This window comes from Chanos chanos, chromosome 5 (assembly GCF_902362185.1).
Source record: "Chanos chanos chromosome 5, fChaCha1.1, whole genome shotgun sequence".
NCBI lineage: Eukaryota > Metazoa > Chordata > Actinopteri > Gonorynchiformes > Chanidae > Chanos > Chanos chanos.
This window is the reverse complement of record NC_044499.1, coordinates 12468615-12489142: the sequence shown is the minus strand read 5'-3', so window position 1 is coordinate 12489142 and position 20528 is coordinate 12468615. Positions and strand designations below refer to the sequence as shown.

Sequence of the window (20528 nt, the reverse complement as noted above, 5' to 3'; positions counted from 1 at the left end):
TGACATAATTTGGCGATCATGCAACGTTAACGCATACATGAAACGTCCATGATAAACTAGGCTACTTGGTGAACTGTGGAAGAGACCACCATAGTCCGCCGTAGTTCCAAAAAACGAACCACGTCCTCAGCATTTTTTCTGTTATTTCCGGAACTTAAGAAGAACTTATACCGAGATGGAACCTCTCAAGATACCGGCTATGAGCTCGCCCCGCAATTTCCTGTGATGGTGTTTTAAGTGGCTCGAGATCTCGCAGCCTACACGTTCTACTCCGGCGCCTAGAATACACTGTGGCAGAAATGTGTGCGTGCGTGTCCGCGTGAGGATGGGTGAATCCCAAGTGTTGCGTGCGAAGCTCTCGCCCTGTCACTGAGAGGAGGAATCCGCCACCTGAAATACAAGGATGTAAATGCCATCCAATCGGGTATAAAACATCTAGCACATCTGCCAGAGGACTGTTGAGTCATACAAAACATTTATCCAGATCGCCTTTTACTGATGCTCGGTTGTTTAGGTTGTACAGATACCATGAATTGCGACCTATAGGTTAAACGTATATTGACTCCTAATGTAGCATATTCATTTGTCCTCAATTTCCGTTATTTACTCGAGTAGCGTCTTTTTCTTCATACCGGAATAAAGCTGAATTGGCTCCCCTCACAGCACAATTAGGTGAGTTGATCTACAGTTACAAAGTTTTATTTTTGTCGGTTGATTTATTTTGGTGATTCTTATGCACTCCTGAGTAAAGGTTTACTGATGATGCGTTTGAAAACAATACGGTTGAGATGATCTAAAATTACTATTCAAGCCTAGACTTGGTCTGTAAGCTAATAAACTTTGTAGAAAACTTCGGAGCGTAACAAGCGTATGTAAGTTTTTAATGTTGCAAATTATGTGCATGATGCTTAACAGGTGCCCGCTGACTTTTGACCCTTTGACCAAACAGCAACCGTTAGTCATGATTCCACCTGGAGATTGCATGTATGCGGGGAGGAAGAGAAGAAAGCCCATTCAGAAACAGTTAAGTTCTGTTCTGCGTAGCAGTCATATTTGAAACTTGTTGAAAAATAAATAAATAAATAAAGTTAGATGTGTGGCTTGGTTAAAATTATCACTGAAAAGCATGTCTCTGTGACTGTCTTCAGACTGTAACATCAGTTGAACTATTCTATAAAATATCAAATTACTCAGTGTCATAGATTTTGTAGATTTCCTAGATTTATGCAATAGTTGTAGCATGTATTCAATGTTTGGGTAAAAAAGGAAGTTCATTTTTGATGAGGATAAGTTGGAGAAAGTTTAACAACAGTTTACTTTCAAATATTCTGGAGCAATCATATGTCAGTTTACTTACCGCAGTTGTATTTATTGATCAGTGTGTTGAATGATGGACCAGAATTATTGTTCATTATTTTAACTTTCTTTTGAATTCCCTTTGCGAAATTGGAATTTCAGGGCAATTTTTAATATCCTCTGTTTTGTGTGTATTTAAATTTTCTTCTTTTTTTGGTGGGAATGTTTAGATGTATCTGTGCCATTAGTTACGATATTATTGATCAGTAACAGTCACAATTTTCTTTCACAGTATATGTTTTAGCTTCTGACAGTTCTTTATGTTTCTGAACAGATGTGTAACCACACTGGTAGCTCAAGTTTTCTTAAATTGTTTTTTTCTTGACTGTTACTTGAAATAGAGCATTGCAGTTACGTTATAATCACGTTTGTCATCTCAGTCAGTGTATAATATTTATATTTTGACTATTAATTTGGATATAATGGTGAAAAATAATTTAGTAGTCTTACTGTAAATTCAAGGTCTATCTATCTATCTATCTATCTATCTATCTATCTATCTATCTATCTATCTATCTATCTATCTGTCTGTCGGATAGTCAGTCTATCTGTCCATCCATCCATCCATCCATCCATCCATCATCCATTCAAGATTAGCCATAAAAAACAGGGGTATTGAGTGGTCACTTTAAACTTAATGGGTCTGCGTATTGTGCATCTGATTTTGTTGGGATAGGAAACCAGCAGGGGTGAGTCAGAAATCAAACCCCTCCAAGAGACACCGTGACCGTCTGAATGCGGAGCTGGACCGACTGGCTAGTCTGCTGCCATTCACCCCTGATGTCATCTCCAAACTGGACAAACTGTCAGTGCTGCGCCTTAGTGTCAGCTACCTCCGCGTCAAAAGCTTCTTCCAAGGTAGGACTTAGGACTATACGATTTGATTCTTTGTGGTCCTCTTCTTCATACTTCTGTCCAAAGACACGTCCAGTTTCTAGTTGTAAGGTTCTGGGCATATACAGTACCTTAACTTCACATACCACCACACGCTGGCACTGACCCCTGACCAGTGGGGCTAATCAGTTAGTATGTTTTTCAACTGAAACATGAAAATGCTATTTTCAAGCTCTTGTTTCACAAACTTGAAAAAAGGCATGTTTTTTCAAGTTTGCGAAACAAGCATACTTCTCAAACTTGCCAAAATATCATTTTTTCTCTTTTAAATGAAGTTCTCACATCCACACCACATGAAAAAAAAAATCAGTGCCAAGCTTGTGTAGCGGAATCAAGACACTGTTCACTGTCTCTTTCCTTCAGTCATGGTACCCTTCAGTCTTGGAAATTTAACCATTCATAATGCTGTATTCCTAAAAGGAATATATTATTTTCTGCCCCTTGGAGCAGAGGGCTTGATTTTAAGACTCTCAAAGTAGGATTCTTTAAGTCGATAGATATCCTTCACAACACCTCACAACATTAAACATAAATTATCGTCTGTTTACACAATACTCTTTTTTTTCATCTTGAAAAGTTCTATTTACACTTCTATTTTTAGAGCAAAAAATTTGTTTCAGCCAGCACTATATCAGATCCAAAGAGGTTTTTTTGTAATTTAAACGTCGTGTAATTTAGAAAACTCTTCATTTTTAAGAAAGTGTCCCATTTGAGGTTTGCTTGACAGTCTTAATCAGCTTAAAACAGTGACCTCGTGGAACTCTGCCAGCAGTTGTGCTGAATTAGCTGATGGGCTTATGGCACAAGGTCTCTCTCACACCACTAGAGGGATGAGAGAGGACATCTGAGCTTTTCTGCTGTGGCTGACTCGCATGTGTGTTTGTGTACGTTTAACCCTGTGTTATAATGGTTTATCCCAAGATGTATTGTATTCTCTCTGACATGTTGTAACCACTTTTGGATGATGAAAGCAGTAAATGTCAGATCTGCCCTGATGAAGCTGTGTACTACACATGCGACCCTGAACATAATGTTATTAAATGTTGCCGATATCAAAATCCGTATAGCCTTGATGATTCGGTTTATGCGACGGAACGTCAGTGTATTTTAAATAGGGTTCAGCTTTTTTGACAAATTCATCCAAATCTGTCCTTCAGTGCTCTATTTTTCTTTTCTATTTCCAACTCTGTCACCTTGATTCATATCATAAAATATGTTAAGGTCAAGGGAGAATATGTAGGGTAAATCTCGACTCCCTGCTTTTTTGATTCAGATCAGGATTGAAATGAAACATGTGTGAAATATAATAAATGGACAACTCTTACTCATGTTAATACTGTTATCAGTGCAAACGTGACAATAGAGTGAAATTTAACTTGTGATTGCTGTGTCACCATTATAATATTCATTTTGCAAGGAAATTTAAATATTGTGAACATAAATACATATGTACACATACATATGTGTTTGTCTATATATATATGTGATATATATGTGTGTGTGTGTGTTTGTGTGTGTGTGTGTACACTTATTTTATATATTGTGTGTGTAATTAAAAATGTAACGTATGTATTAAATATTGCAAACGTATATATATATATATATTTCTTTATCTTACATATAAAATGAGCATTTAAACAATTACAAATGCGAACAAAGAAAGCATCTGAAGCCAGTATATCAGAGTTAAATGGACTATGGTTTTGTATGCTTTTTTTTATTCGATCAGCTCAGTGCATGCATGTCTCTTATGGAGACTTCCCTTTCATTTCATTGCATGCCTTCCATTCTTTCTCTGGTGTCTCTAATGAATAGTCCCTTATGAGTAATTGTATAGATTGGCCGTGCACGATGAGGGCCGTAAGTGAGTGACCCCGGACCATGTCTGGTCTAGACAAGCTGTATTTTGGTTTTGGAAATCAGCAGGATGCTGTGTGAAAGCCTTTGTTGGCCCAACACCATTGTTAGGAGCTTGTCCGTTGCAATTACCGAGTAATTGACATTTTGGCCGTCCCGCTGCCAGCTATATTCCATCGTCTTGTTAAGCCTAATAAGTTAGCTACATACTGAGGAAAAACAAACGAGGGAAACCTGTACGAATAGCATAAATAAACATCAGAGAAACATGCCTTTTAGATACTAACCAGTGACTAAATACAAATTTTTGTACATTCATTTTGTAATTTAGCTCTTATATGACTCACAATACATATTACAGTAAAAGCCTAATCTTCACTTAAATGTTGACAACATGATGACATGATATTCAGACAATCAATTCATTTCGAAAATCATTTTATCCTAAAACATGATTTTAAGGTATCATAAAGCAGCGGCCTGTCATTTCACATCAATAATAAAATTCGATCAGTGAAAATGTTCTTTTTTATTTCATCTGGTGAAAAATATCCCACCCATCAGCTCCTGACAGACTGAAGTAACCGAGAGTGACATGGCAAGGAAACTGTTTAAGTGTGGCACTTTGACCTCTTTGGCCTTCCAAGTAGTCGAGCAAAGCTCTCCCACGTGCAGATCTCCTGCTTGCCAATACTGACTGTGTGTCCTGCCAGGCTCTGATGCCTGGGTGCACAGGCATCACACACACACACACACACACACGCATACACACATAAACACACGTAACAGGCACCTTCAATTGGCAAGATAAAGGTAATAGGATAAAGACACGCAGACACCGAACTAGATTGTGATTAGTGACTGTGTGTTTGAGGAAAGACACATTACAGGCACAGAAATTAGTTCATAAAAATCGACAAGTAGGAGTTGTTGATGCATATTGGCCAATAAATTACAATGAAATTACCCGTTTTTGTTTATAATGATCTATAGCAATTATAACGTGAAAATCTGACAAATTCTACTTTGTCAGTCCTACGCCGTAGGATACAGTAATGAGTTCCAGTGCTTGAGGGAGTGACTGAGTTCTCCGGTTGGATGTGTAAATGGACTAAAGGCTTTTGGGCTGTGAATGCCTTTCTGACTGAGGAGCATCGCGTGACCACTGCCTGGTACAGTCGTCTGTCCACTGGCACTAGGTAGGGCTGAGGAGAGGAAGATGTGGAACAAGTGCTTTTATGCCACGGCTGTTTTTAAACATTGGTCTCAGTGTCTTTTTGATGATCTTCATGCAGCTGATGGTTTGAAGGCCTAGTTTGAAAACACTCACCAGTTGGATATAAGTATTTTTAATACATAACAGACAAAATTTGGTTCTTTTTTTTTTCTTTATTGTTCAGGCTAAGACAAGTAAATGTGCTTTTGTTTTTCTTTCTATTGAATGAAGGTCAGAAGCTTCATTAAAATGTTGTTGTTACAGATTTCTATGTTTAGCGGGAACATTCCTCCATCTTCTCATTCCACGTAGTCCCCACACAATTTCTCCCTCTAGCAAACTTCTTCCAAGATGTGACTGAATGAAGTAATTAGATGCTAGTCTGAGATGAGCTGTTTGTGCATTTTACTACGTTAAAGCTAGAGATATCCTGTTGGATAACCTGAGCTCTTCATAACTCATAGTTCGCCATTTGCTAAGATTTTAGCACATTTTACTATGGCCATCTTAATTCAAAAATGATTTTTGTGAGAAATCTGTTTTCTATTCATTTCTTATCATACTGAACTCTCTCATTTGTCTGAAATCACCAGAATATGACGGTGTATTTGACTGCATTTAAGAGACAGTGATGATAAACTACATTGAAGCGCAGAATAAGAAGAAGAAAAAAAAATCAGGCAAAATATCTGGATACCATTTGGAATGAATCAACAGCTGATGAGGACTAGAACTAAGTGAGAATCCAATGCAGTGCCATGTTCCCTGAGCTCGGAGTATCATGTTAGAATTCACCCTCTAACGAATCAGAATTAGACTGGCATTTGACAGCCTCTGAGCCCCTGCTTGGCACATCCTCCCAGGGCTTGCGTGCAAAACGTTGAAATTCCCTCTTTCAAACACCCCACTGTTTGTTTTCATTAGGTTTCAATGAGGCTCTGCTAAAACCTGACAGATAATCCAAGCATCCACTCCTAAATATCATGTGATTCCTGACATCTGGAATTGAGTATGGACCTCTCCACTATACTACCTCTGTCATGGGAGGTTTCTAGTTTTATTGATCTGACTCACCCCCACCCCCCTTCTCTTTCACACAAGATGCTGTTTTTGTTTGGTTCGTTTCTCTGAAGGCGTATGAGTCTGTAAGAATGGGAACACATTTGTTTGAAGGCTTTTTCTCCAGTACACTGTCTCTTGTGATCACGTTGCCCTCGCTCGCACTTCCACCCTCTCTGATGGTGATTGCCGGACGTATATAAATATAGAAACATTTGCTGTTGCATCATTGGATGGAAGGATTTTCACAGCCTTTCCACAGCAGCGTTTATCGCGGATGTGACGTATCTGGTTGTTGGCAACTGGAAAGCAATCCATCTGCACGCAATGTCATGTAAACCAGTATAAAAATGACCCAAATATGTCATAAAGGAGTTTGGCGTTAAGCTCCATCCTGTTGCGTGACAACTATAATATGAGCCGCCTGGTATGGTGTATCTTCTGTTAAATCCAGTTTTGATGTGATCATTGCATGGTACACTTTGTTACATTTAACTGTGTTATGACCAAAACCAGCTGGGCTTTTATATTCCCAAAACAAATGAATCAATCATTTTGGACTGGCCAGTTTCACAAGGACATGTAATTGCCAATATCATGACTGCAATTCAAATACCATATATCAATAATGCATACTGAGCAATACTTGATATGATTTTTTTTTTTTTTTTTTTGGAGAGTTTAGGGTTGTTTGTGATATATTTTTTTTTATCTCTCCCCTCCAAGTCAATTAGGGCAATTTGTATCAGTCCATTTGTGTAACTATTGCTCCAAAGTGATTGATCAACGGAGCATACATGATCTCATGGCACAGCTTGTGTTCATGGCTTCGCTCATCTCACGAAGGTTCACACAAAAACAAAAGGGCCGTGTCAGATCCCCCACGCTACAGTGTTGGCCTTTGCCTACCCCCTGCCTTATGGAGGTCTTGTCTGAGTTGGAAAGCCATTGTCATCAGCTCTTGCTCGCATTGGGAATCATGCGGAATAATCTCCATCAGCTTGTATGTCAAACCGGTCTTGAATCTAATTGACGCTGGAAGAGGTACTATTGGGGATGTACCATATGCCTGGTGCAGTCCTGGAAAACCTTTAGGATGAAGAGCTTTAGGAAGACAAAGAGGATTTTGAGTGTGAAGCATCGACATGCCGCAAAACCGTATTAGCGTGGATTTAACTGATAACTGAGATAATTGTGTGTTTCCATTTAGTGTATACTTACTGAGACATACAGTATAACACTCAGGCTGTGTCTTAGAGAGTGTGCATGTCCACTCCCCCCCCCCCTTTTTTTTCTATCACAGAATTATGCTTTCAAATGTCCTGTGATTATTTATTCCATAACTACAATATTCCATTGCTGTTACAGTATGTACGTCCAAGCTGGATTAGTTCTACACTCTCCAACACCTCTCTCTGAACTCCTGTTATTTTCTCAGCCAGGAACTGAACCAGAAACCCAACAGAGGCACAGTAATGAAATCAGTCAAACGGATGAAAAAAAAAAAACCCCTCCTCCCTCTTACTGTTCTCCCTCACATTCATACGCCTTACCTCAGTAACCCCACTGAAACTCTAATGAATGGTAGCAAACAATCCAGTGTAAAACAATGTTTTCACAATATGGAAAAATGCATATTCATATTATCTCCAGTGTGTTTACCCTGTGGTATGAGTGGTGTGGAGAGCGAGTGTGTCGGTGCTGGTGCGCTCCTGGCCCTTTAAGAGGCAGTTCGTGTGGTAAGGCTGTAATAAAGCAGGGCAGGCGGGAGATTGCGTGACTGGAGCAGACCAAGGTCTGACCTCACAGAGATGCCTCTGAAAATGATCTGTCCGTCAGGGAGCAGAACAAGAAATCAACCTTTCACAAAAGCGAACTTGGGTTTTCTCTCTTCTTTGTCAGACTTGCAACACATGCTTCAGTACCCCACACCCAGTTATCGCGTGCAGAACAGGCGTATACACCAGCTATGGAAGCTTACATACACTTACACACATGTACAGACTGCTTTATCTCTTTCTCACTATGTGTCAAAGCAGTGAAGGTGCAGACAGCTCCATCAGCTCCTCCAGAGAAGAAGTACATCTATGCTGTTTCAGTGCTAGTAACTACGGTCTATATGTAGTGTGTGGTTATTGTGCGTTGAGTTAACCATGTGTGAGATGTACGTTAGAAACAGAGAAGATGGAGGATCGGAGCACTGTTGAGAGTGGAGAGGTCTCTGTACTGTACACTGTACTCAGTCTTTCATACCATTTACATAACTAATTAATGCATGCTAGCACACTGACCAGTCAGACCCTGTCACGAGTGCTTTGTGCAAACTCACACAGAGCATACGCATTCACTTAGAGTTACTGAACACTCAATGGGTGGACAAAGGCTCAACAAACATGCGTATACAGCCTGTATCAAAATAAATATTTAAAGAAACGTCAAATGAATACCATAACACAGTCAGTTACTCAGTGGAGCCTGGTAATCGTGTCCAAAATATCCAAAATCAGGTTGCATTTTCTAATATCATCTCTTAGAATTAGATCTCTTAATCAGTTTTACTCGTGCCAGCTGTATAAAAATCGTCCATGAATGTGTTCTCATGTTTCTCTTTAGATATTACTGCACTGACAGAAATCATGTATCATCCAGCTTGTGTACAATGCAATGCCCTAAATGTAACTGACCATGAATACAAAAAATTGATTTGAATGTCTTCGTGTGACCTACTAAGTGTTGCATTAACCTTCTAAGTCATGATATATGCCATTAGCCAAATAATAAACATGTATGATTATTTTTAAGATTGCAAGAGTGTATTTCAAGACTAAATAACGTTTTATCGATGCATAGACAGTCGCACGGAGGAGACCCAGGGTTTTTATTCACAATTTGCTTTTCCCTAGAGTACTGCTATATTCACTCTTCCTCAGAAGCCCTTTTGAATCATCCTAATCCCACCACTTGCAGTGTTGTGATTAGTAGTACATTTGTGTGGCCTCTTAACCTTGACCGCTTGAAGCTGCGACCAAATTGCCCTCAGCGTAACGCACGGGGCGTAATGAACGGGCATAAAACCCAGCAAGCAGAGATGTCCACGCTGATTCGATTAACCTTCTCTCTCTTGGCCTGTGATTTTGATATGGTGGAGATGGCATTGACAGGTGCTTAGTAAGTCAACAGAAAATGTGCTTTTTGCATATGTCAGAGCAACCTATCCTATCCTGGCGAAGATAAGACTTTTTTTTTTTGTGAGCGTGGATTTCTTAACCTCGATCCTTCGGTTTCTGAGGTCCATTGTAATATTGAAGCAGTCTCATTATGGAATGTTTATAGAGCTGTTAGAAATTGCTCAGATGTCAGAATGAGGGGAACAGGGAAGAAGAGTTGAGGAGAAAAAAAAAAAAAAGTGCCACAGCGTATGGCAGTGCAGTCATTGCATTCCTTTCAGCGGAATGTGTCCAAGACATAAACACACATCTGGTCGTAAATTCAGCACTGACTGTCAAGAGAAGGTCTGCTTTTTATTTCCATCCTCCTGACATTAAAAAAAAAAAAAAAAACCCTAAGCGGTAAAAATGCATCAGTCTGAAAGCATGTTCAGTCAGATTAGACAGACATTTGAATTCAGCTCTTCCACCTGCCTTTTAGAAACCCCATGGAAGTCTCAATGTTTGGCAACACGCTCGGTGTGAATCAACATACAGGCATGTGTCCTCTCTGACGGCTGGGGAGGAGAAGAACAGTTTTATGCTCCTGTGTATATGCTCTCAGTTTACCAGTAAGCATCTATCATTGTGGGAAAGAGTGTGTGTGTGTGTATGTGTATGTGTGTGTTGTGTATGTAGACTTTCCATCATATACGTCCATGTCGGGTGTCAGACAACGTAAGTGGGGGTGACAGAGCAGAATGCTTGGGCTCTATAAAGGATCCGTCACCCAGCAGGCTTTTAACCTGAAGTGTTCAAGCCTCATTGACTCTGTCACAGTCTATTCTGAACTCTCTACTCCGACATGCACACAAAAAAACCCGCACACAGTTTTCTGCTATTTGAGATAGAGGTAATGCAGAACACATACTCACTCATGTATACACACGCCGACACAAAACATTCATGCACGCCACGGGGAGTCCGTGCAGATTAACGATTTACTCAGCACGCTTTGGGAATCCCTTCTGTGTACCCACCCCTGACCCTCCCCGTTCCTCCTCTTTCACTCCCACTCTCATTTTAAATGACTACTCCTTGATTTGATGGGAAGCTGCCACAGCCAGGTATCTTAAAACTCGCTTGTTCTCACACTCCTTCAACTTTTGCATAATGCTATTTTTTTCTCTCCCCCCTCCCCCATATGCTGAGTGCTTTAATAGTAGCCTCTCATTATGGTGTAGTATTTGTGGTGTGTGTGTTTGTGTGTTTGTTTAGCACATTTCAGTGGGCACACATAGCTATCAGAAGAATAGCTTCATAAGAATTCCCCTCCGATACACTCGTACTAGATGTCTGCTTTCCTGTGTGTAGCATGTCCATTCATTATTGTCTCTCTCATTAATTGAACTGAGGACGGAAAACATATCAATGATGTATGGCCTTTGTTACATTTGGAAGTCACTGTGCATCCTGACCCACTACCCCCAAAGCCCCCCCCCCCACACACACACACACACTTCCAAAACCCCCCACACACATATTCCCCAGAATCCCCATTTAACCAGGTGTGTGCATAAAACCGCTAATGGCTACATCCAACCTCTTTTACCCACGGAGCATCATCCGCGTCCCACCCCCCCCCCCCCCCCGACGGCCCCTCAGGCTTGCGTGATGAGAGCGCCTGATGGTGGAAAGAGAATGAGAATGCTGGGGGAAAGCCTCCAACTGGAATATGCCATCATGAGATCATTGCATGGATTAGCGTGCTGCTGCCGCTTGCAACTGATCTCATAGGAGATCTCATAGAATCAGTACCGCGACTGCTCTCGCAGCCGTCAGCTCACATATCCCTCTGTTTGCCGCCTCCACTTGTGCCTGAGCAGTGACAGCGGCCTGTTTCTCAATGCAGAGGGCAGAGATGATGCAAGTGAGGACCGTCCAAATGCAGAGAGAGGACGTTCTTGCTTCCTAAATAGTATCAAACATTTTTGTAGTATATGGTTTGCCTTGGTCTGTGGCCCCAGAATTGGTTTTTAGAATGCCCTGTCATTTTTGTTGAACGGAAAGATTTTTTTGATTAGATGTTATTTGGTAAGTGGTCAGCAAATTTAAATGTAATTTGTACTGAGAAAATATTAAACATTGTACAAGAGTGAAAACCCATTTATGCTGAATGCTTTAGTAACAAGAGTAATTGAAAGCAATCTGTCACAACCACTGCTGAATATCCTGGGAAGTGGATATTAGAATCACTTCTCAGATTTGATTTATTGTCCTTCAGTAAGTTGCTTCTCTCTGATAAACACTGACAAACTCTTAAGTGTTTTCAGTGTTTTTTTCATGTGTTTTTTCGATTCTGTCTTATTCTATAGAGATGTAACTGTGTAAAGGCTAAAGCAAAGCCTCAGGGGATGATTCGTTGTTAGGGGAGATTTTTGGAATCTGCTGTTCGACTCATATGCTTGTATTTTTCTCCATTATCTGTGGTTTATTCACATCCGTTTGTATGCTCGTTCAGTTCAGGATCAGAAACTAAAGGGAACTTTAAGTGGACTGGTACCAGTTACACACTTTGTGCGAAAGTCATTGCATCATCTGTAATCCTTCACAACAGAGTTGTTTTTCAGTGCTCTTCCAACAGAGACAGACTTAACTTGCGTGACTTGAGACTTTGTGAGATTGTGATAAGGTTTCCAAAAGCTTGATTCTAATTACTTTTATTACTATTGTAGTTGTTTATTTTCCAACCAGTGCCTAGAGTTCTTCTCTGTTGCATGTAGTGTTAATGTTAATTAACTTTTGAACCCATTTGTAATTCTTCAATTTCTGTATCATGAACGAGAAACACATTCAACTGAGTGTTTTATCCTTTGAGATAAATTCTATAACTTGTGCTCAAATTCTGAAGAGTCCAGTGCTTTTTTCATCTATTTAATCATCATTGTCAAGCATGTATTCAGCAAAAATATATATATATTTTTTTTTAGTTAATCTTCTTGCTTTGCTGCCCCCCCCCCCCCCCCCCCACCTCATTCAACAAAAACAACAGACCTCTATTGTCTTAACCCGTGAGGAGAGCTTTCAGGACTTTTTTTTTCCAACAGTTATCAATTATTAACATCTGTTGTAATAAGGATTTTTTTTTTCTTTTTTTTTACAGGCTAATGTAGCTTGCATGTTTGCACGCAATCACTTAAACAGATGCCTGAGCTCTGTTAGTGACAAGAAGAGATTGACAGACGCATGGCTCGCGTGACTGCGAAGCTCCAGTCAACCAACGCACTATATCTTTCTCTCTCACTCCCCGATTTCCTGGGTAGGCATGTAGGGGGGCGGAGATAGGCTAATGAGATGGCTGTAGGCCAGATTTCCACCCAGTTTTGCCGCTTGAGTCGCTAGTGAATATATTTCTGTAATGTGAGCACGCAACGGCGGATATCAGCAGGAGGGAGGATGCGAGAGGGACGGGTGTACTGCTGGGTTATGGTCAAAGGGTGGCAGTCTACTGTATATGAAATTATTTATGACAATATGCATGATGAGCTTTTTTGTCTCCAAGAGAGTCATGGAAGTTGCTGAGCTTTACTGAGTTGAATTTTTACCTTTTCACTTTCGCAGTGTAGGGTATCTTTAAGAACCGTTTTGAGACGCTTGAGAGATGGAGGATATAAACATCGTTGAAACTACCACTGGACCTCGCGTCACGCTGCACACCATTCATTGCTTTCCAGTCCTCTGAGAGCATCCCAGTTAAATAGTGGTTTTTATTATAATACCATAATTTTGTTATAAGACTATAACAGAGATTAAATTACCAGCTTTGATTACCGCGTTATTCTGTTTCCTGTAAAAGTCACGCGGATTGCTTGATCAGCCACGCAGACTTCTGAGGAATGAAAATTACAACAAAAATGCAACAGGCCGGGAAGAAATCATCAGGAACCAAATATCTGACAACAGCAGAGATAAAATTGATTGGTTTGGACCCAAAAAAAGGGGTTTGGCTCAGATAGTAGAATTTTTTCATGGCGTGTTACCGTGCTGCGATCATTCGGGCCATTTCCGAGCACTCATTTGGGTCGGGTCGGGCCGTAGGAGTGTCTGTACTGTGGTCCGGTTGATGGGTCTGGCAGGGCCTCTGTAGCGCGTGAGCTTCGTGACTGACCTGCTGGATGTCTTTGTTCTGATGACTCTGTTGTTGATCTCATTTACTGGTGGTGCTGCACGCTCATGGATTACACTGTAAGATGTGTGTGTGTGGGTGTGAGTGTGTTTGGATGTGTAGCGTGTGTATCTATCGAGTTCAGTAAGTCAGTGAGGGGAACATCCTTGAACTTCTTGCACTGTGCAGGAATATGGTTATCTCCAGCTTTCCCGGGGAAACTGCGTTCACTGTCCTCTCACACACTTCTCCTCAATACGATGTGGCTCTTATCAAGTCTGTTGTATCCATCTCTGTCTGTCTCTTCTCTACACAGCCATTCAGGAGAGGCCAGGCAGAAAGCATAACACCGAACCAACCATTCCCAACCCAGAGCCCAGAAAAGAAGACCTGACACCGGGCAATAAAGTGGTGGAGAGCGACCTCTTACTGGAGGTAAGAGAGGGGAAGAGAACGGCAAACGTGCATATCTTCGTGCATGTGTGTCTGTGTATTCCATGAAGAACATGGGGTCAGCGAGCGGAGCTGGAGCTCTGATAGAACACAGACCTAAACAGATTATCTTATTTTTACTAACTCGGTCATATCGTAAATCATGTGATGACTCAGTCATGTACCTTGTTACCTAACGGAAGTCTGAACGCAGTAGGCTTTCGTGTTGTGCCATGCTCTCGCAGCACAAAAAAAAAAAAAAAAGATACTATGTGGTAGTATATAAACATGGTATGTTGGGCCCCTGGATTTTCAAATCTTCCCTCCATAGGCCAAAGGTGCAGATCACTGGTCAGCAGTATTATCACACAGTTTTATAAACACAGAGCTCCAATTTGTCACACGAGAGGAGCTAAATCGTAAGTGCTGCTTTTTGTTGTTCAGGCAGAAGCCGAAAGAAGCTGATTGGATGAAAATGCTGATATCTGATTCGAAAAAAACACGAAGGAGGATGACGATAGCTAAAACCATCGTTTCAAATCTTATCATTCCAAAGATGCAGTGGGTCTAAACCCGCCTCCCCTTCGTCCTCCCTCCTTTTGCCTGCTTGTCACAAAATAGCTTTGAAAATCTTCACAGATGATGTGAGAAACACGGCAGGCTTGGCAAAGTCCAAGTGACAGTTGCAACACTGTTAGGTCAGTGTCACAATGACAAGTCGGAACCAGCGACCCGGCTGACCCTGGGGTGCCGGCGCCATGCATGGAACATGCTAGAGTCACGCGAATGTCGGAGCAAAATGCGCTTGACGCATGTCCTTGTTCACTAGCTAATGATGTGCCTCACCCCAGAGAGCTTAAGTCTACTGAAGGAGCAAGCTCAGTCGTTTAGAGTCGTTGTACTCAGATGGGAGCTTTTTTTGTGTATCCTTAGTATATAAAAAAAGACACTGTTTGGCTACAGCTGTAAATGAACCTTGAAATCCAATAAGCAAAATGATCTGGGGTTTTTTTTTCCCCTCTTCTGTGTTTGCTGTGAGCAAAACTGACAAATAAAAAATTGAGTTTTGACCTATTGGTCTACAATAAATGATATGGCTTGTTAATGCTGTTTTTAAAAAGCCTCTTTCTCTCTCTGTCAGTCTTTCTCTCCCTCTTTCTGTGTGTGTGTCTCTCTCTCTGTCTGATCTGTATGTGTGTGGTGTTTGCTTATGTGTTTAAAAATGAATACATATTTTTTTCTTTTCATCATAGTCCCTGCCTGGATTTCCACTGGTGGTGAGCACAGATGGAATCATATTCTATGCTTCGCCCACCATTGTTGACTATTTGGGCTTCCATCAGGTACTTTTACATCATTTTTATAAACTCAATCACTGATTCAAAAATTCAGTTTGTTAAAAAGCAATGATCTTACCATAATGGGAAAGTAAGAGCTGACACTAACTGTGTGGAGAGGGCTGAATTATGAGGTCAATCTGTCAATGTGATGACATGGTCTGATTCACTGATCATTAATGTTTCACTGGATGCGACAGGACAAAGAGAGAAAGAGAACAGAAAAGACATGTATCTTCTCATAGGATCATTCTTTGTTTGAGATGAAATGTAAAGCAGTAAAACAAGATTATTTCTGTTGTTTGTTTTTTTTTGTTTTTTAACTGGAATAACCCTGTGAAATGGTTTGTATATAAGATCTTGAGCTCATCAAAGAACTCAAAACAGAAATTAATGTGTTTGTCTGAAAGAGGCTTAAGACCAATCTGAGCAAATGTTGAAAATACTTATGTTGCAAGCCTCAGTATGACAATAAGTATAAAAATAGTCGCCACTTTTCACCCTTCACTTGATTTATCACTTTGTTGGAGCTGTTTAAAAGTCAAGTTTCCTTGGTAAACGTTTAAACCTGCATCCCAACAAGAGAGTCTGACAAAAGACTGACTTGAGTCGCCTGCAGATGGAAACAGCGATGCTATTGGTGTGTATTCCGTGTTCACGCGGCTTTGTGTTCAAAGGGTTGCGTGCTTGTGATGCGGATATTATGGGAAGGTTGAATATTTTAGAGGGAGTTTGTCATTTTATGAACAGAGGGTATTGCCGGTGCTGGGAAAAATAGCGGCAGAATTACGAGTGTGGGTTGGCGTTTCAGAGGGGTTTTTTTTTTTTTCATCAACATAGCATTGTGTCTGTGCTCATGCAAGCAGCTCTAGTGTCACGCAATACATAAACAAGCCAAGCGCAGCCACCCAACTGCCTACTGACTGTGAGGGAAAGCCTAAGAACTCATGTTGAAGGAAAGAGCTCTCCTTGAAGAATATATTAGAAATTACTGCCGCAATGAGACATTGGAGGTTAAGTTCATACTTTTGGAGAGCCACAACCTTTTACTTGTTCAGGCTGCCATCAAGAACACATTGCTTCTTCAAAGCTTACATTTAAGTGTTTTTAGAAAGTAACTTTAAGGCAAGATAAGGTAAGCCAAAGAACGGTCAGATTTTGCTGTTTGCTAGATGTAGTTAATACCAAAAATGAATTCACTTTCAAAATGAATCCTGTGGCTCTCTTTTAAAGAAATGCTCATTAATTTACTCAGAGATTGTGAGGCTTTCTCAGGGGATGGTCTCACGAGGCGTACTTCTATAAGACAGCCCGATTCTCGGCCAATTCTCCTGCTCTTGTCTGAAGAGGGGGGTGTAAAATAGAAGCGGCAGTGACTCTGTCGGTCTCCTGCGCACTGACACTTGCGGTGTCAGTCCAAATACCCCCAGTGTGTCTGACTATTGTGTATGGTTCACCCAAGCATGTGTTAGGTTAAGTGGAGAGGTCACTGCAGTTGCCAAACACAATGGGAGTGCTGATGTGGAGGGTTAAGTGGGTCTAGCCTCCAAACTCTATGTGTGTGTGTGTGTGTTCTCTCGGGCAGACGGATGTGATGCACCAGAATGTCTTTGATTATATCCATGTGGAAGAACGGCAGGAGTTCAGAAGACAGCTTCATTGGGCCATGAACCCCAGCCAGCAGGATACCCACACAGCGCCGGGAACTGGTGTGTGTATAAATACCATCTACACAAAAGGAGGGTTCTGAGGCCCCTTAGCCTTTGACTCTGAGTGTTTTTGTGTTCAGTAGGTGAGGACTTTGTGGTGGGCAGTCTGTACAGTGCTCAGGAGCCAGATGGAGTCCTCCCAGAACTTTCCCCATTCCTGACACGATGCTTCATCGCCAGAGTGCGCTGCCTGCTGGACAGCACCTCAGGCTTCCTGGTCAGTCAGTTTAACATACACCCATACACATGTTCATTCTGTAAAAATAATAGTAATAAAGCGTTTCAAAACTATTCCCTTTGAAAAAGTTACATCTCTATGATCTCCACTGTCTCTGAGATTTATATTACTTCTCTTTCTCTCTCTCTCTCTCTCTTTGTTTCTTTCTGTCCCTTTGTCCCTCTCTTTGATTCTTTCTCTCCCCCACTCTGTCTGTCCGTCTCTTGGTTCCAGAGTATGCAGTTTCAGGGTAGTCTGAAGTTCTTGCAGGGACAAAAGAGGAAGAGTGAGACTGGAGGCCTCCTGCCACCCCAGATGGCTCTCTTTTGTGTGGCTGTGCCTCTGATGTTGCCCTCCATGACTGAGCTAAAGATGAAAAGTATGATGATGAAGAGCAAGAACAAAGGCTTTGTAAGCAGGTGAGAAATTAACAACTGGTGTTTTTTGTCACAGCGACCTTACTGATTTGGCTTTGTACTTGCTTGACTTTTAAGTGTTGCAGAAGAGCACAACTCTAAATTCACAACAGGCAGTTGTGCCTTTTATGATACCGTAAGACGATAGGTTAGTGATGAAATACCACAGAACATTTTGAAACTGCAGTATTAACTGAAGAGTTCTGAAGTTCTACTCAGATTTTTTTCTCTATATTTTTCCTCCTCACCTGGGGTCTTAAAAGTTTGGCCAATGTAATGACTTTATATATGACTGTTTAAGTTTATTTATCCACCCCTAGTGAGAAGAGACACCGTGTTTCCAGAGGAATATGTGACAGCAGGGACCTTGTTCTGTTCAACTGGTCGGGCTCATCGTCACGTGATGCTTGCCACAACGGATCCTGGGCGGCCCTCGCCAAAGAGGGCGCGAGGTACAAAGGAGACGACTGTTGCTCCTCTCAGGATGAACCGCTCAACTTCTGTCTGTCCTCTGTGCGGGGCCAGAAGGCTCACGGCTTGGAAAACCCGTGGGACGTCCACTCTCCGCCCACCCTGAGGATGGCACAGAGCGGCAGCTATCCTCTTAGCAGGCCTGGCAGGTACGGCGACGGCGGTAAAATCCAGACGTCTCCAGGTTGCCACAGCAACAGAGGCGAGGCTTCTCAGAGTAAGGCGTACGGGAGTGTCCACGACCCTGAACTGGAGAGCTACTGCGGGCAAGGGAAGGCGGATGGTCAATACATGGCTCACAGTGAATGTTACAATGGCATGCTGCTGTCTGAGACTGCCATTAAGACTGAACAGGATTCTGATTCTGAAAATGGCTGCAACTCATACGGGGTGCCCCACAACGGCATCTGGCTTAGCAACGAGAGGCGGTATGGTCCAGCCTACCCTGTGGTACCACAGGTGAAGACAGAGGGAGAATACTATGACCCTTACAGCCTGTGCCAGAGGGCTAAAGCTGGAATCAGCCCGCCAATTAATGGGTATCACAAATACCTCTATGCAGGCAGCAGTAAGCCACTAAAATGTGTCATAAACAAAGACTTGACTCCTGCTGATCCACTAGTCGGTAACCAGGACTCTGACTGTCTGGATGGACACCTGTACACCAATGGCTCTGTTGATCACAAAGCTTACATGCAACCAGACTATAAAATTGGTCATGAGTTCAGGGGTCACAGTCTGGTGCACTGTATAAAGAGAGAGCCTATGGACTCTCCACCTTGGTCTGATGACATTAGTCAAATACAGGCCCAAAGAAATATTATGTCAAACTGCACAATCAACACAATTGTACATAAAGCCAATCCATATATCTACATGCAGTAAGCAGAGGAGACAGACTAAAACTCAGTGTTCTTTTTTCAACTCTGATTTACTATGTTAAAGAATTTTTACAGTTTTCTTAAAAGCATTCACTCAGGTTTATCTCTTTTTACAAGGATGAGAAAGGCTCAGCCTCATAAGATTTATTTTGAAATGTTTATTTTGTATCTTGGCACTTTTAAGATTCTGCAGAAATATCACCAGATGTTTAGACTTATGTAGTGTTTGATATTATGATCAATACCTCTGACCCAGATGGACAAAGATGAAATTACAAAAGACACACAAAACATTACCCTCATTTTGTGTGTGTTTCTGTTACGTTGTGATCCACAGAAAGAAGGGGTGTAAGAGGCTTGACTAGTTTTATCGTGTTGTGTTGAGATTTACCTGTAGAATTTGAATAGAAGTCTTTTATTCGGTGGTGTGTATTTAACTCTTATAGTGAGCCAGTAGTGAATGACCATACTGATATTTCATATGCCCCTGCTCATATTTTAATGTATGAGCCACATCCATCAGCACTTACAAACATTTGCTGCCCAAAACAGTCATGCTCTTATATTGTTTTGAAATTTTAGATTTTCAGATTAATCTTAGCTAAATGCTTTCACTATGAACAGTAATACTGTCAGATATGAACTTTAATTTTAGCGTTTAATTACTGAGTCTGTTACTGGCCTTTTAAAGTTTCTGTCTGATTACAGTTTTGAGAACGGGGGTGATTTATTATTTTTATGATAGCTAGCAACTCATTAGTCTTCAATATTCTTATTTTTAGTATCACATGAACAACTCTTTGATTATGTTTACCTGTGTATGGATCATGTATTTATGAATTTTGTGATTTTGTAGAATATTTAAATAAAATGTTGGAAACCCCCCTCCCCTCCCCCCTTCCACCGAGTTTATCATGCGTCTCACTTCTGCAGTAAATTTTGATACAGTAAAATGACTCACAGGCTCTCTTGTATACATTGTAGCTGCTGGGCAGCAAACATTTAAACTCTTTGTTCAACAAGTTTCTGTGTTTGTTCCTTGGAAATTGATCAATAAAAGTCTTCGTAATTCCAGCAAGTGTCTGCTATTATTTAATATGATACAACATTTTCTGATTTGGTCCTGCAGTAGAGTCCGTTTTACTTCTGTCCTTGTAGTATTTGACTGTTCAGACAATGCGCAACATTATTAGTAATACACATTCTACGTGCAATTAGAACCACTCTTCCTCCCGATCCTACTACGACTACCGTAGCCTTTTTCGGAACAGTAGCTAAAGTTTGAGCGCTTCTAAAATATTCTCTTTCAGCAAATGCGTATTCCCTTTTTAACACATACAGATAATCTCGATAAGGACACGTAAAGTCCTGT

At 41.1% G+C, this 20528-nt stretch overlaps 1 protein-coding gene across 1 annotated transcript; it reads left to right on the top strand.

Annotated features, from left to right (window-relative positions):
- The first annotated feature begins 961 nt into the window (after positions 1-961).
- Positions 962-19160, top strand: ahrrb (aryl-hydrocarbon receptor repressor b). The gene is made up of 8 exons (XM_030774649.1): positions 962-1023; positions 2033-2214; positions 14010-14128; positions 15379-15468; positions 17048-17171; positions 17255-17388; positions 17623-17807; positions 18125-19160. Exons 1-8 carry the CDS (start codon positions 962-964, stop codon positions 19158-19160), a joined length of 1932 nt encoding a protein of 643 aa, XP_030630509.1.
- Positions 19161-20528: the final 1368 nt, after the last annotated feature.